Genomic DNA, 11,687 nt, shown 5'->3' with positions numbered 1-11,687 from the left:
TAAAATACTCTACAGATGAGAATTTAAAATCCAACATACCAAACCCAGTAATACCAGTCAGATTGTCCACCCATCCCCATTTAATAACATTTGAATTAAATAGCTTATAATTCTGAGAATATGTGCCTTGCTGAGAGAAAAATATCCAAAGCAGTGTCACATTTTCTGGATCTAACAGTATTACACTAGTAAGAGAAATTCTATGATGACCATGACAGCTAAGAAACTGTGATTTTCAAATGTAGAGATTAATAGTATTTCTATGTCACAGAGTCAACAGATTTTATTTCAATAAGAGAATGAAAGCAAGAAGGGAACCTACACTATTTCTGCCACTTGAATTTATTAATATATGCTGAGCACTTATAATGCCTTTGCTGCAGAAGGGTAATAAGTGTTTTGGGAAGAAGATGGGCTATGGGGACAAAGCCAGGGAGCTTGTGCCTACAGAATGTAGCTGATATCTCAGGGCTCTCAGGGCTCTTGGAAATGCCACACATTTTGCATAATATGGGGCTGCTGGGCCTTGTTTTCTGGCATCGATGTTTGCTCTGTGTCTGGGGTCACTGTGGTATCCATGGTCGTTTCTCCCAAGGGTGTAGTCATATCAACACTGTAGGGCTCATAAACATCAGCTAATCCAGGGGTCATCAGTGGGTCAGCAGCTGCTGGGGTAACCCTGGGGGATCCATTGTTATGCTCTGTAGGGTCTCCAGTCAGGCTGGGAATATTGTCCTTCGGGAGAGCGAGAAGCCCTCCAAGGGCACCAGGAACCACTGCCTCTGGAAGCAGAACTGGGCTTTCTGGATTGACTGGATTGACTGGATTGGCCTCCGGTGGCACGGGAGAGCCTTGCACAACTCCTTCTCCCTTCTCTGGGCCTTTGGTTGCAGCCATTGGGGTGTCAAATTCCAGGGTAAAGTCCCCGCCCATGCCTGGATGGTGAGGCATCCCTCCAAGGCTGGGCCTCATGCCTCCAAATCCTGGGAATATGGCTCCATAGGTCATAGGACCTCCTCTGCCTCCCTGGAAAAAAAAAAAAAACATTTACCAAAGACACCGTTATCACATACAATTCTATACCATGCAATTATACCAGGTCAGATTCACCGAGAAACCATACAAAACTGGTAAGGATCAGGGAGCTGGCTGACAGCTCTGTGTGAGCACATTTCTCACTAAGCTGGCTTTGAAATACAAAGGAGAGAATTCTGCACTTTCCTGGTGGGGGAGTCCACTTCTCTGAAAGGGAGACGGAGGTCCTTTGCCAGGCTTGGCTGAAAGGATAGGAAAAAAACAAGTGGGGCAGAACCAAGCCCATAGGCAAAAAGTAACTTGAATTCAGTTTGAAGAAAACAATGAGCAGCTGCCTAAAATGGGCAATACTACATCATAATACAAACAAAAACATATCCATTCCTGAGTCTATTGGGAGATGTTTTGGAGGGCGTCAATATCATTTCTTAGTGTCCTGTAAATGAATGAAGCCCCATCCATGTAAGACTGTTTCTTTTCCTCTTTAAAAAAATATGTATTGAAAAAAGAAGCTTGATTTCTCTGGAGGAACTGCAATATTTTCTTCCTTTGGGCAGTTAGAATTCTAGAACTGAACATATTTCTTTTTTTTTCCTCTTTGCTACCCAACAGTTTGAAACCAAAAATCTCAGGCTCTTCACAGAAATTGCTCAGGGCTTTGTAACTTGCATATCTGTATTCTCATTTTCTCACAACTTTGATTCATTTAAACTTACATCTTCAGTTTTTTTGTTATACTTACCATGTGTTTTTCATAAGCTATAGGAAAGACTTTCAAATATGAGGCTGTATATAAATAAATTAATTAAAATTATAAGATGATAATTAACACTTGAAATTTCAAACCAGTTGTGCCTGTGTTATATAGATACAATACTGTTTTCTCTCACCTCCTGTCTCTCTACTCTTACCTTTTGGCATCACCTCCTGCAGAAGGTGGCATTTTAAACCCCTAGGCTGGGCTAAACGGCCCTCTTCTTTCCATCTTTTATAGCTCTGATAGACTTATCACAAGATTTTGATGTTAGCTGCCCTACCACTGACTCTTCCATGGATTAGACTGTAAACTGGCTGAGAGCTGGACACTTATGTATTTTGCCTCTGTTGTATGTTTCACTGTGTCTAGCTCACAGGAAGTGCTCAATGTTGACATGCAAATTTTCTCTCAGTGACAGCATGTGGGTGTCTTCATTAATTTGCTAAGATCTGCAGTTGCTAACAATTTGTTAATTCAGTATGGTTTTGTTTTGCTTTATGCTCTAACAGATGTAACATGAACTTTCTGAGAGAAAAAGTCAAATTGTGTGTCTATGGACTTCACATTTTAAATTTGTGAAATGCAGAGATAATAATAGTAGAATAGGAATATACTTGAATTAACTTTTAATGTTAATGTACTTTTTATGGTACTTTCAATTATGTAATTATAGTTTTAATGTACTTTTTAATGCACTTTCAATTGCATAACAATGAAATTTTAAACTTAGCTAATTTTCTTTTTCTTTTTGCTCTCTCAGTTTTGAGTCCAAATGATTTGTGATGCTGCTGAATTTATTTTGAGGGGTTAAATGGTCTGAGAAGGAACAGGAACTGTGTATGAACCAAGGGTAACTTTCTTGGTTTGAAGTGTTGGCTGTTCCATGATGACTTTTCAAGAGAGATTTTTTTCTCACCTCATAGTTAAGAAATAGGGCGAAACCCTATGCTCAAGGAAGGTCATCTCTCAGAAATGTGTATGTGGGAAACGTGATGAAATCTTTGCATGCCACTTTGGAATCAAGCTTTTGGTTTTGGAGAGGAACAATCTTAGTCCTGTGCTGTGTATTTGGCTACATTCATAGTCAATACCTCTTTCAGCCAGTCATCTGTGACTGTTCCCCCTGGACACTATTTTAAGACAAGGTTGAAGATATTACTCACCATCATTTCTTCTGAGCTCATGATACCAAGTCTGGTAGGAGCACTCTGTTCAAAAAGAAACACTGCATTGTATTAGGAAGTAGCCAACTCCTACTGCAGCTACTCAAGACAAAGCTAAAGGTCATGTAGTTTCTCCTTAAAATTTAAATCTTAGCATTAAGGCTGTGTCCAGAGGCAGAGTAAAGTGGTGAGATAGGTATTATTTAATAAATGTAGCCAATTTGGATAATCCAGACAGCAAATAATGCCGTGTGTGTGTGTGTGTGTGTGTGTGTGTGTGTCTGGCCAGAATTATCCAAACAAGAAGGGTTTCCTTGCCATTTCAGTTGCTAACTTAGGCATTCAGAGAATACGGAACCTATTGTATGAGGATTGGATTTTATAACTTTAGCACTTAAGATAATATTTAATTAAAAATGACACTTTTTATAGAATACAGACTTACCAATTGATTTGCACCATAGGACATGTAAAACATTCCTGGAAAAAGCTAAATATAAATAAAATAATCAACACAAAATGCATTTTCCAAGGGAAAAGCTTTTCAGTGAATTACAAAAAACACTTACTGGAGATGGTTTATTTTGTGGAATTGGTCCCTGAGATATCAGACGGGCTATTGTGAAAATCTTTAAGGGGTAGAAAACAGAATAAGTAATTCACATTTGCTACAACACAGGCAAACCCTCCAGTACCACCATTTCTAAGAGTTGCAGGAAACACATTTTCAGAAGTATTCATAAGACAAAGAAGTATTTAATGTTTAAGAAAACAAAGGAACTCATTATACTTCTAATTCATAATATGTGAGGGGATTTAAAATTTTTACTCTTTTCTTGAAGAATGAGATATTTTTCCCAAGAAAGTTTCATTGAGATCTGTACTTACTGATGGGTCTTGTGGGCCAGCAAAATCCATCCCTGGTAGCTGCATCACAGATAAATAGTTAAAAAATTACTAAACTATGAAAATAGAAAAAGTAAATTAAATATACTCTTATTTACGAATATGATGAAACAATCTCAAATAAGTTTCCTGATTTTTACTTTAACTTGTCTTGGGGGCCACAAACTAAGAGATTACCGTCACCTGTTTCTGACATGACGCAAGTGCACGGGCTGGGAGGTGCAGCATGCCTGTGGTGGGTTTGCCTTGTCTTGCACACTAGAAAGAATGAGTTTTGGAATCAGATCATACCAGGTTGGTTTGAATCCTGACGCTGCCACTTAATTTTTGTGTGATACTGGGAAAATTTTATAACCTCTCAAAGTCTGTCTTCTCCTTCTTAAAAAGGATAATAAAGTCTATTTTCATAGGACTACGGTCAGAATGATAAGGGGAATGTTAATGTCTGTAGCATACTAGACATATGGTACCTTCCTTTTGTGTCCATGATTCTTTTCTCTACATTATTGCAAGATGCTTTTTCATGGTTGCCTTCTCTACTAGCAGGTAGGGAAATAATAGTACAAAATATTCCTTACAATGCTGAGGGTTCAGTCACTTTTCTCTGTCCTTCCAATAGTGAAAAAGACCCAGGTGATAGGAAGCCTGGACTTTTCTGGGCTTTCCTATTTTCTCTGAAAGCTTTCCTTTTTTTTTGCACTTAAGAAACCAAATTTTAGACACTGAATCTTTCAGAATTCATTCCTCATTCCTGATGGCAATGTACAGGAATGGATATTTATGTTCTACTCCCAGAGTAGTCAACTGATTAAAAACATATTTGCATTTTCATGCATTATGCCTTAAAGCTCTGAGTATTTAAATGTGCTCTGCAAATTTGTTTTCTTTCCTTATGTTAGTGGGTAGTCCTGATCTGACTTCAGAGGAAGGACTTACCTCAGTCTTTGGTGGCTTATCTGATGGTGCCACCTGTTGTTGAATCATTGGCCCCTCTTCTTGATGCAAGGGTGGCTGTCCCTGGTAAACTGGAGGCTGAGGTCCTCCCTTCTGGGCTGTGTTCTGGATGGCGGTTACAACAGTGGGCTGGAGGAAAGGTTTCTGTCCTGGCAGTTGAGGATGTAGGGATGGCTGCGATGGGAGAGGTGGGGGATGCACAGGCAAAGAATATTCATACTGCAGAGAAATTTGAAAGGAATGTCAGGAAGCGATGGCTCACTGAACTGTGGTGCCTAGAATTTCTAAAACAAAAGAACTTGGGGAACTTTGTATTTCAAGAGTCTGGTCATGAAGATAGGAAGCTATGTGAACTGCTTTGTAGAACGGGTCATTTCCTCTTCTGGGTTCTCGTAGTTGCCCCTGTGTATCTCTATTTTACCATTTTCTCCCTGGATTACAATGATTTGTTATCAATCTTTGTCCCTAGTCAACAGGGAAAGATTCATCTTATTTATCTTTATAGCCCCAAGACTTAACATACTATAGCTCCTAATAAGTGCCTGGCACATGATAGATACTTAGTATATTTTTTTGAGCTAATGAAAGAAGATATAATAATTAAATAAAATACCAATCAAATTTCTGCACCACAGAGCCCATTTGGGAAACAGTCAAGAGGAGAAACAGTCGCCATTACCACAATTCACTGCCCCACTAAGTGTGGTTGGGTGGGCAGTGCTGCCTGTTGCGGGGAGGGGGGGTGCACCTGGGTTTAACAGTTCCTGGTAAAACAACTGTATATTGTTGATCTTCTTTAAAATTAGCTGTGGTAAATGGCTCTCTATTATTTTTAATTTGAGGAGATTGCCAACTCCTCAAAGTGGCATGGACCTTACAACAAATATTGTCTATCTCTAAACTCCTATGCCTCTTGTTCCTTATTCCTCATTCATTACTTATCCCTCACAGCTTAGTACTTTGTAATATGTTGTTTTGTCTTCTCAGTCAGATCTGAAATTCCATGTGCCTTGGGACCATTCTTAAATATCTTCATTTTCACTCCCAATCTACAATTTGGTTAATGTGTTAGGCACCTAGTATATAATGGTTAAAGTTAACTAATGTAGTTATTAATTGCTGTAGGGTTGTGATGTTTTAACCCGGACTTTGGCATCATTTTAAATGTGCCTTTTAGTTATTTGGGGAATCTTGATTAAAATGGGAATTGACCAGAATTTAGCTTGTTTCTATTTTGAGGATAGTTTATCTATTGTATTGCTGATATCTTTAACATAGGTCTCATATTTTGGAGTCTATATTTTCCTGTTCTAAATAAATGTTCAAATGGATTGAAAATTTGGACCATTGTATTTGAAATATTCTGAAATACTGCAGACAATTACAGGTTTTTAAAATTAAATTTACTGGGGTGACATTGGGCAATAAAATTATACAGCTTTCATGTATACAATTCTATAATACATCATCTGTATATCATATTGCGTGTTCATCACCCCCACTGAAGTCTCCATTTATCCCCCCGACACCTTCGCCTACAGCCTCCCCTCCCTTTTCCTCTGGCCATCACCACAGTGTTGTCTGTGTCCACGAGTCTTTCTTTCTTTCTTTTTTTTATCTTTGCTTAATCCCTTCACCCTACTCACCCAGCACAAGTTTTGGTGTACTTGGTACCTGGATAATTTTTTATTCATTACTCTCACCTGTCTGTGGGCAATATATGACAACTTAGAGAATTAAGTAGGGGAAGATTTTAAAGCATGATGTTTTAAACACATTGATGCAAATAACTTACCTGTTGAGTTTCATGTTCCCTTGGTCTTATCCATGGGAAGGGGGGATGTGCTGGGAGGAGACCATGCATCCACAAAGAATTGAGTGATTTCCCAAGGCCAAATTTTGAATACTAAAGACATGGGGGGGGGGAAGAGAAGGAGAGAGAAGCATACTTCTATTTCAATATTGACTTATATTTGGTTTTTATTTTCTAGAAAATCCAGAGAAAGTGTAGAGAAAGAAAAAATAAGAGTGATATTGGTTAATTTAATATGGTTAAGTAAACACTCTCTTCAAACAGACTTACTACATTCCCTTCTGAGCCAAATTGTAATATCTTCATAAATTTGTTCGAGATTTAGCTTTTGAAGCACTCATATTTTGGGCTATACAATAAAATTTATAATTCAAAGAAAGATTTTTTTTACTAAAGAAAATTCAATATTGTTTTTATTTCCCCTTGCCAGCCCAACCCAGAATCTTATTCTGTTTCAGGTTATCTCAGTTATCCATTCTCATTTTTTCCCCATTTTTTAGGATATCACCTGTTTGCAAACATATTTTATAAGTGCCAGTGCTGCTGCTGAAGTTACTTCCATCACTACCATTCCTACTTGCAATGGGAAATATTGGAAAATAAGGTTACCTGAGAAAGCATGTTTAATCCCTGCAAGGTACTCAGTTGTCTCATTGTCTGTAAAGAAAAAAAAAGAGTGGGTCAGTGTTTACCATAGGTGTTCTTTTTCTGTACGACACAACTCATTTCTCCATCTATATTAGTAGCACAAAGTTTGGAGTGGGTCAACTTGAATACGATAGAAGTAGACATTAATTAGGCCTGAAAAGTGGAACTGTTGAATGTGGTTCTGCTACTGTTGCTATTATTGCCATTAAAGCAGTGAGTTGCTTTTCATTATTAATTAAGAGACAAAGCATCATTTAACTGAGATCACATTGAAATATGGGAAAATAGTTCATTCAACTGAAATATAAATGCAATCATGAGAACATTGCTTTATTGACTCTTACTCCCCCTTTACCTTACTTTGTCTTTTAAAATTCAACCTAAAGAGGAATTTGAAAAACAAACTAACAAACAGACAAACAAAACAAAATGAGACAATCTCTGTCTCCTCCCCAGATAAACAAGTCCTCAAAATAAACAATATAAAAGACATTGGGGAAAATGGTATGTGGATAGATTGTCAAGAATACTGGCAATTCAACAGAAAGTCAATTTCAATGTAATGGGAATAGGTTTAGAGTGCTTTGATTGGGTTTAAATTGGAAACTCAGTGAAATTAGCTTGCAGGTGAAATAAGCATCTAGCCAGTACAGGTACTGATTGCCCTTGGATTGTTATAATCTGAACAAAATTTATAAAGTCTTGTGAAAAATTTATAATTTCATAAATATTTTTCTAGTTGAAATTGCCAATATATTCTATTAATATGGTCAAGCAGTTCCATTTTGCTGGGATATTCTAAACAGACTATATATTAGTTATGAGGCATGTAATGAGACCACCACAGGTTATGCAGCAGGTACAATGTTAGCGTTGTTTACAGGAGTTCTTATAGATAACTAAGTTTGTAAGGTGAATTTTCTTCATGCGAACTTTATAATATAATATGGTATAAAGAGAGGGAACTAAGTATAAACCATTTGTGACTCCAGAACAATGTGTTTGAATTAATAGAGTAATTATATTAATTCAGTAATTACATTAATGTATTTATATAAGGTATTAAATAATAGTATTGCTTTGATTCACACACTGATGGTGTTTTAAGGACTAAAACACTTGGGAATTTAAAATTAAAGAAAAATGATAAAACAGGGCTCTCATAAACGTCATGAGCTTCTCTAGAACTGCATAGGAGGACAGCCACTGACTTCTGACTAGGAAAACGGAGAAAGAGCCCACTGCATTTCTCCCCTATCAGGAACACACAGATGGAAAAATTAAATGGAAATGCTCTGACAGTACATACCTCCAGGCTCAAGCTAGCCATGCCCGGTGTCCCAGGTTGCTGAGGAAACACCTAAATGGAAAGAAAAACAATTTTGTGTTTTCTTTGATGAGAAACTTCCTTACCCACTGGTAGATGGTATAGCTGAGAGACCATCATTTGGTTTATTGCCCAAAGAACTTGAAATTTTGGTCAGAGAGAGGAATAATTTAAGTTATTTGGGGGAGTTACCATACTATTTAACAATTTTGCTCCTGCAGAAATCATCTTCCATTTGCCTGCGTTTCAATGCTATGTTGCTTTAAAAGCAAAATTTTCTTTTAGTTTAGAAAGTTACATAAGAAGCAAAATAAAGCAACAAAATAGAAAGTAAGAGTGCTTTATATTTTTAAATGTTGTCATATAGAAAAGCAAAGGGACCAACTTGTGGTCAATTTTCTTGTGTGTTTGACAAACCTACACGCTGCTGGTTTGTTGAATGGAGCATGTGATTGTGGCATTCAGCAAAACCCTGTGCAAAACCTAACTTGCCTGCTATTCAAAAGGCTCCAACAAATCCTCCATCATCTATAGTGAAAAATTACTGTATGTATAGCCAGTTGATCTGGGCTTATATTTTGGGGATCATATCAAAGGTATTTTTTCTTAAGTAAAAATCATTGTAGCTATAAGTTCTACTAATGTGTTTTTTAAATGCTGTTAAAAACATAGCTATATTTGAACTAGATTTTTAAAATGTAAAATATTTTCCATTTTAAATCAATCCTTGTCAGTATGCACAGATACCAGTGGGAAAAAATGAAGAATGGAAGAGTAGGAAATAGAGTAAATTGGAGTTTGAGGGTCTCTGGTTATTTGGATATTCTTAGTTTCTAGGGTCAAGGGGTTTTAATGCCTTCTTTCCTTCATCACACCACAAATATGTATGTAATCTTCACTAAATGTATTTAAATTATTTTTTTGATGAATAAGAAGATCAGGAATATTTTCTTGAACATATATTATTTATTCTTCACCTCCTACTTTTTTATAGGTAAAATCCCATCCTCTGAGTCATGGTGCAAATTGCTCCCAATCATTCAGTTTTGGAAATGGGGAGAGGGAAAGGAGTTATAAACATGAGTTAATATTCCAAGTAGAGAAAAAGGTTAGCTGTATAGACAGGGAGAGTGATGTGGGTGTGTGTTGAGCAGAGTGCAGATTGTTCAGAATTTGTGGGGATGTGAGAGTAGACCCTTTTTCCTCTTGTTGGCCAGTATGTAAATAAAATATCTTGGACAGCAGATTCAACTATAGTACAAAGTATGCTTTGCCTTTCAACTGCTCCACGTCATGGGTTAAAGAACAGCATTTATGTTAATGTAAATAGGCAAGGGATACACTTCCCATGGGGAAGCAGAAGGAGAAGAACATCTGATTTGGCAGGCAGTCAGCTGGCAATCTGAAGCAATTGCCTCGTTCCCTAGAGTGGATCTGTTACCGGTGTGGAGTAGCATAGGTCCCCATAGTGTCAAGGTGTTATGATGATGAAGGCTGACCTCAATGTCAGTTTCAGGTGAAGGTAAGCTAGAATGGTAGTTTCAATTTTATCTTTCATTTAAAGTACATGTTGAACAATAGAATGGAAACATTTTATTTGTTGAATTGAGGTATTCATCCTTGTAATCAGTTTTCATCCTCTTTTTCCAAAATGGTTGACTTTAAGAAACCCAAATAACTAACCTTCTTTCTCAAGGAACTGAAATATTTTAAAGTGCATTTGAGGCTGACTGTGAGCTCCCAGACAAGACACTAGGCCACATTTGCCTTTGTGGTCTCAATGTCTAGCATATTGCTGGATATGTGGCAGGTGCTTGGTCAACATTTGCCAAAAGTGGATAGCAGCTGAATAAAGTCCTTATGAAAACAGAACCACATACCTGTTGCAGCAGTTTAGTGCCCAGAAGAATTGTATTCTTACAATATTATCTCAATGTTTGATAGAGTGGGCCAGGTGTGTGACTGTAGCATATAATTAGCTCCATTGCCATGGCATGTTTTGACTTAAGAAACTTCAGCTTTCTATCTCATGGTATCTTCCTTATAAAGCAAATTTGTTGGTTAATTACTAGCTTCAAATGGAATTTGGCTAATATTGTTCTTTTAAAAATGAAGAAAATGTACTCCACTTTCTTGGAGAATTTTTCTCTCCATTTTAATTTCATAACAGTATTTAGTTAAGAAAATGGTGCCATAGCATTGTGCATAATTCTCTCTCTTTTTAAAAATTTTTTTATTGAATTTACTGAAATGACACTGGTTAATAAAATTACATAGGTTCTAAGTATACAATTCTATAATACATCATCTGCTTATTTTATCATGTGTTTACCACTCTAAGTCATGTCTTCTTCACCATTTATGCCCCCATACCCTCTTCTACCACCCCCACCCCCCTTCCCTGAGGCAATCACCATACTGTTGTCTGTGCCCACAAATCCCTCCCCCTCCCTTTTTAAAATTCCTTCACCATCTTTGAATGAATGGAAGAAGACTTAGAAATTATCTTTGGAATATTTTAAATCTCTTCCTGAATAAAAAAATTTGTTTGACTTATTGCTTTTGGAGGATACAGCTGATGTCTGGGAAGCTATGACTTTTGGCTCAGTAGGAGTTATGCCACTGGATTAATTCAAAAGTGTCCCTGCATGGACACTCAGCCCATGTCCTTCAGCACTGTTTGAGTCCCACAGTGCCTCTTCTAGGGACACACTAGGGAAGACTCTGACTTACCGGCACTGCAGAACTCATCTCCAGGAGGTACAAGATCAGTACCAGGTTCTTCATCTTGAACAGTGCGATCTGAAACAGAGTTAATTTGGAGAATTAAATCAGATGAATTTTTATTTCAGAAGGCTTAAAAGACAACACTTCAAATGAACTGAGTCTCTGATCTTCCGAAACAACCAGGTTCAAAACAAAAACAAAAGCAAAAACAAAAAACTAAATGCTGCTGAACAACTGATTTGTATTTGTCAATTATTTTTGGAAATAATTGACAAGCAATTAAAAAATTTGCAAGTACTTTTTTGCAAAGCTATGACCTAAATGGATATGTAGAAACAACCTTTATGCATATTCTTT

At 37.1% G+C, this 11,687-nt stretch overlaps 1 protein-coding gene across 1 annotated transcript; it reads right to left on the bottom strand.

Moving 5' to 3' along the window:
- Positions 1-393: 393 nt before the first annotated feature.
- Positions 394-11,417, bottom strand: AMBN (ameloblastin; the record flags this gene model as incomplete). The annotated part of the gene is made up of 10 exons (XM_028506202.2): positions 394-1,026; positions 2,956-3,000; positions 3,401-3,445; positions 3,525-3,584; positions 3,844-3,882; positions 4,798-5,034; positions 6,611-6,721; positions 7,238-7,285; positions 8,586-8,636; positions 11,337-11,417. Coding segments are annotated over 10 exons (1,269 nt in total), but the record flags the coding sequence as incomplete, so codon positions are not given.
- Positions 11,418-11,687: the final 270 nt, after the last annotated feature.

Source organism: Phyllostomus discolor, chromosome 1, assembly GCF_004126475.2.
Source record: "Phyllostomus discolor isolate MPI-MPIP mPhyDis1 chromosome 1, mPhyDis1.pri.v3, whole genome shotgun sequence".
In the NCBI taxonomy this organism is placed as follows: Eukaryota; Metazoa; Chordata; class Mammalia; order Chiroptera; family Phyllostomidae; genus Phyllostomus; species Phyllostomus discolor.
Note: the sequence above shows the minus strand (reverse complement) of the source record. Positions and strands in the feature narration are given on the sequence as shown.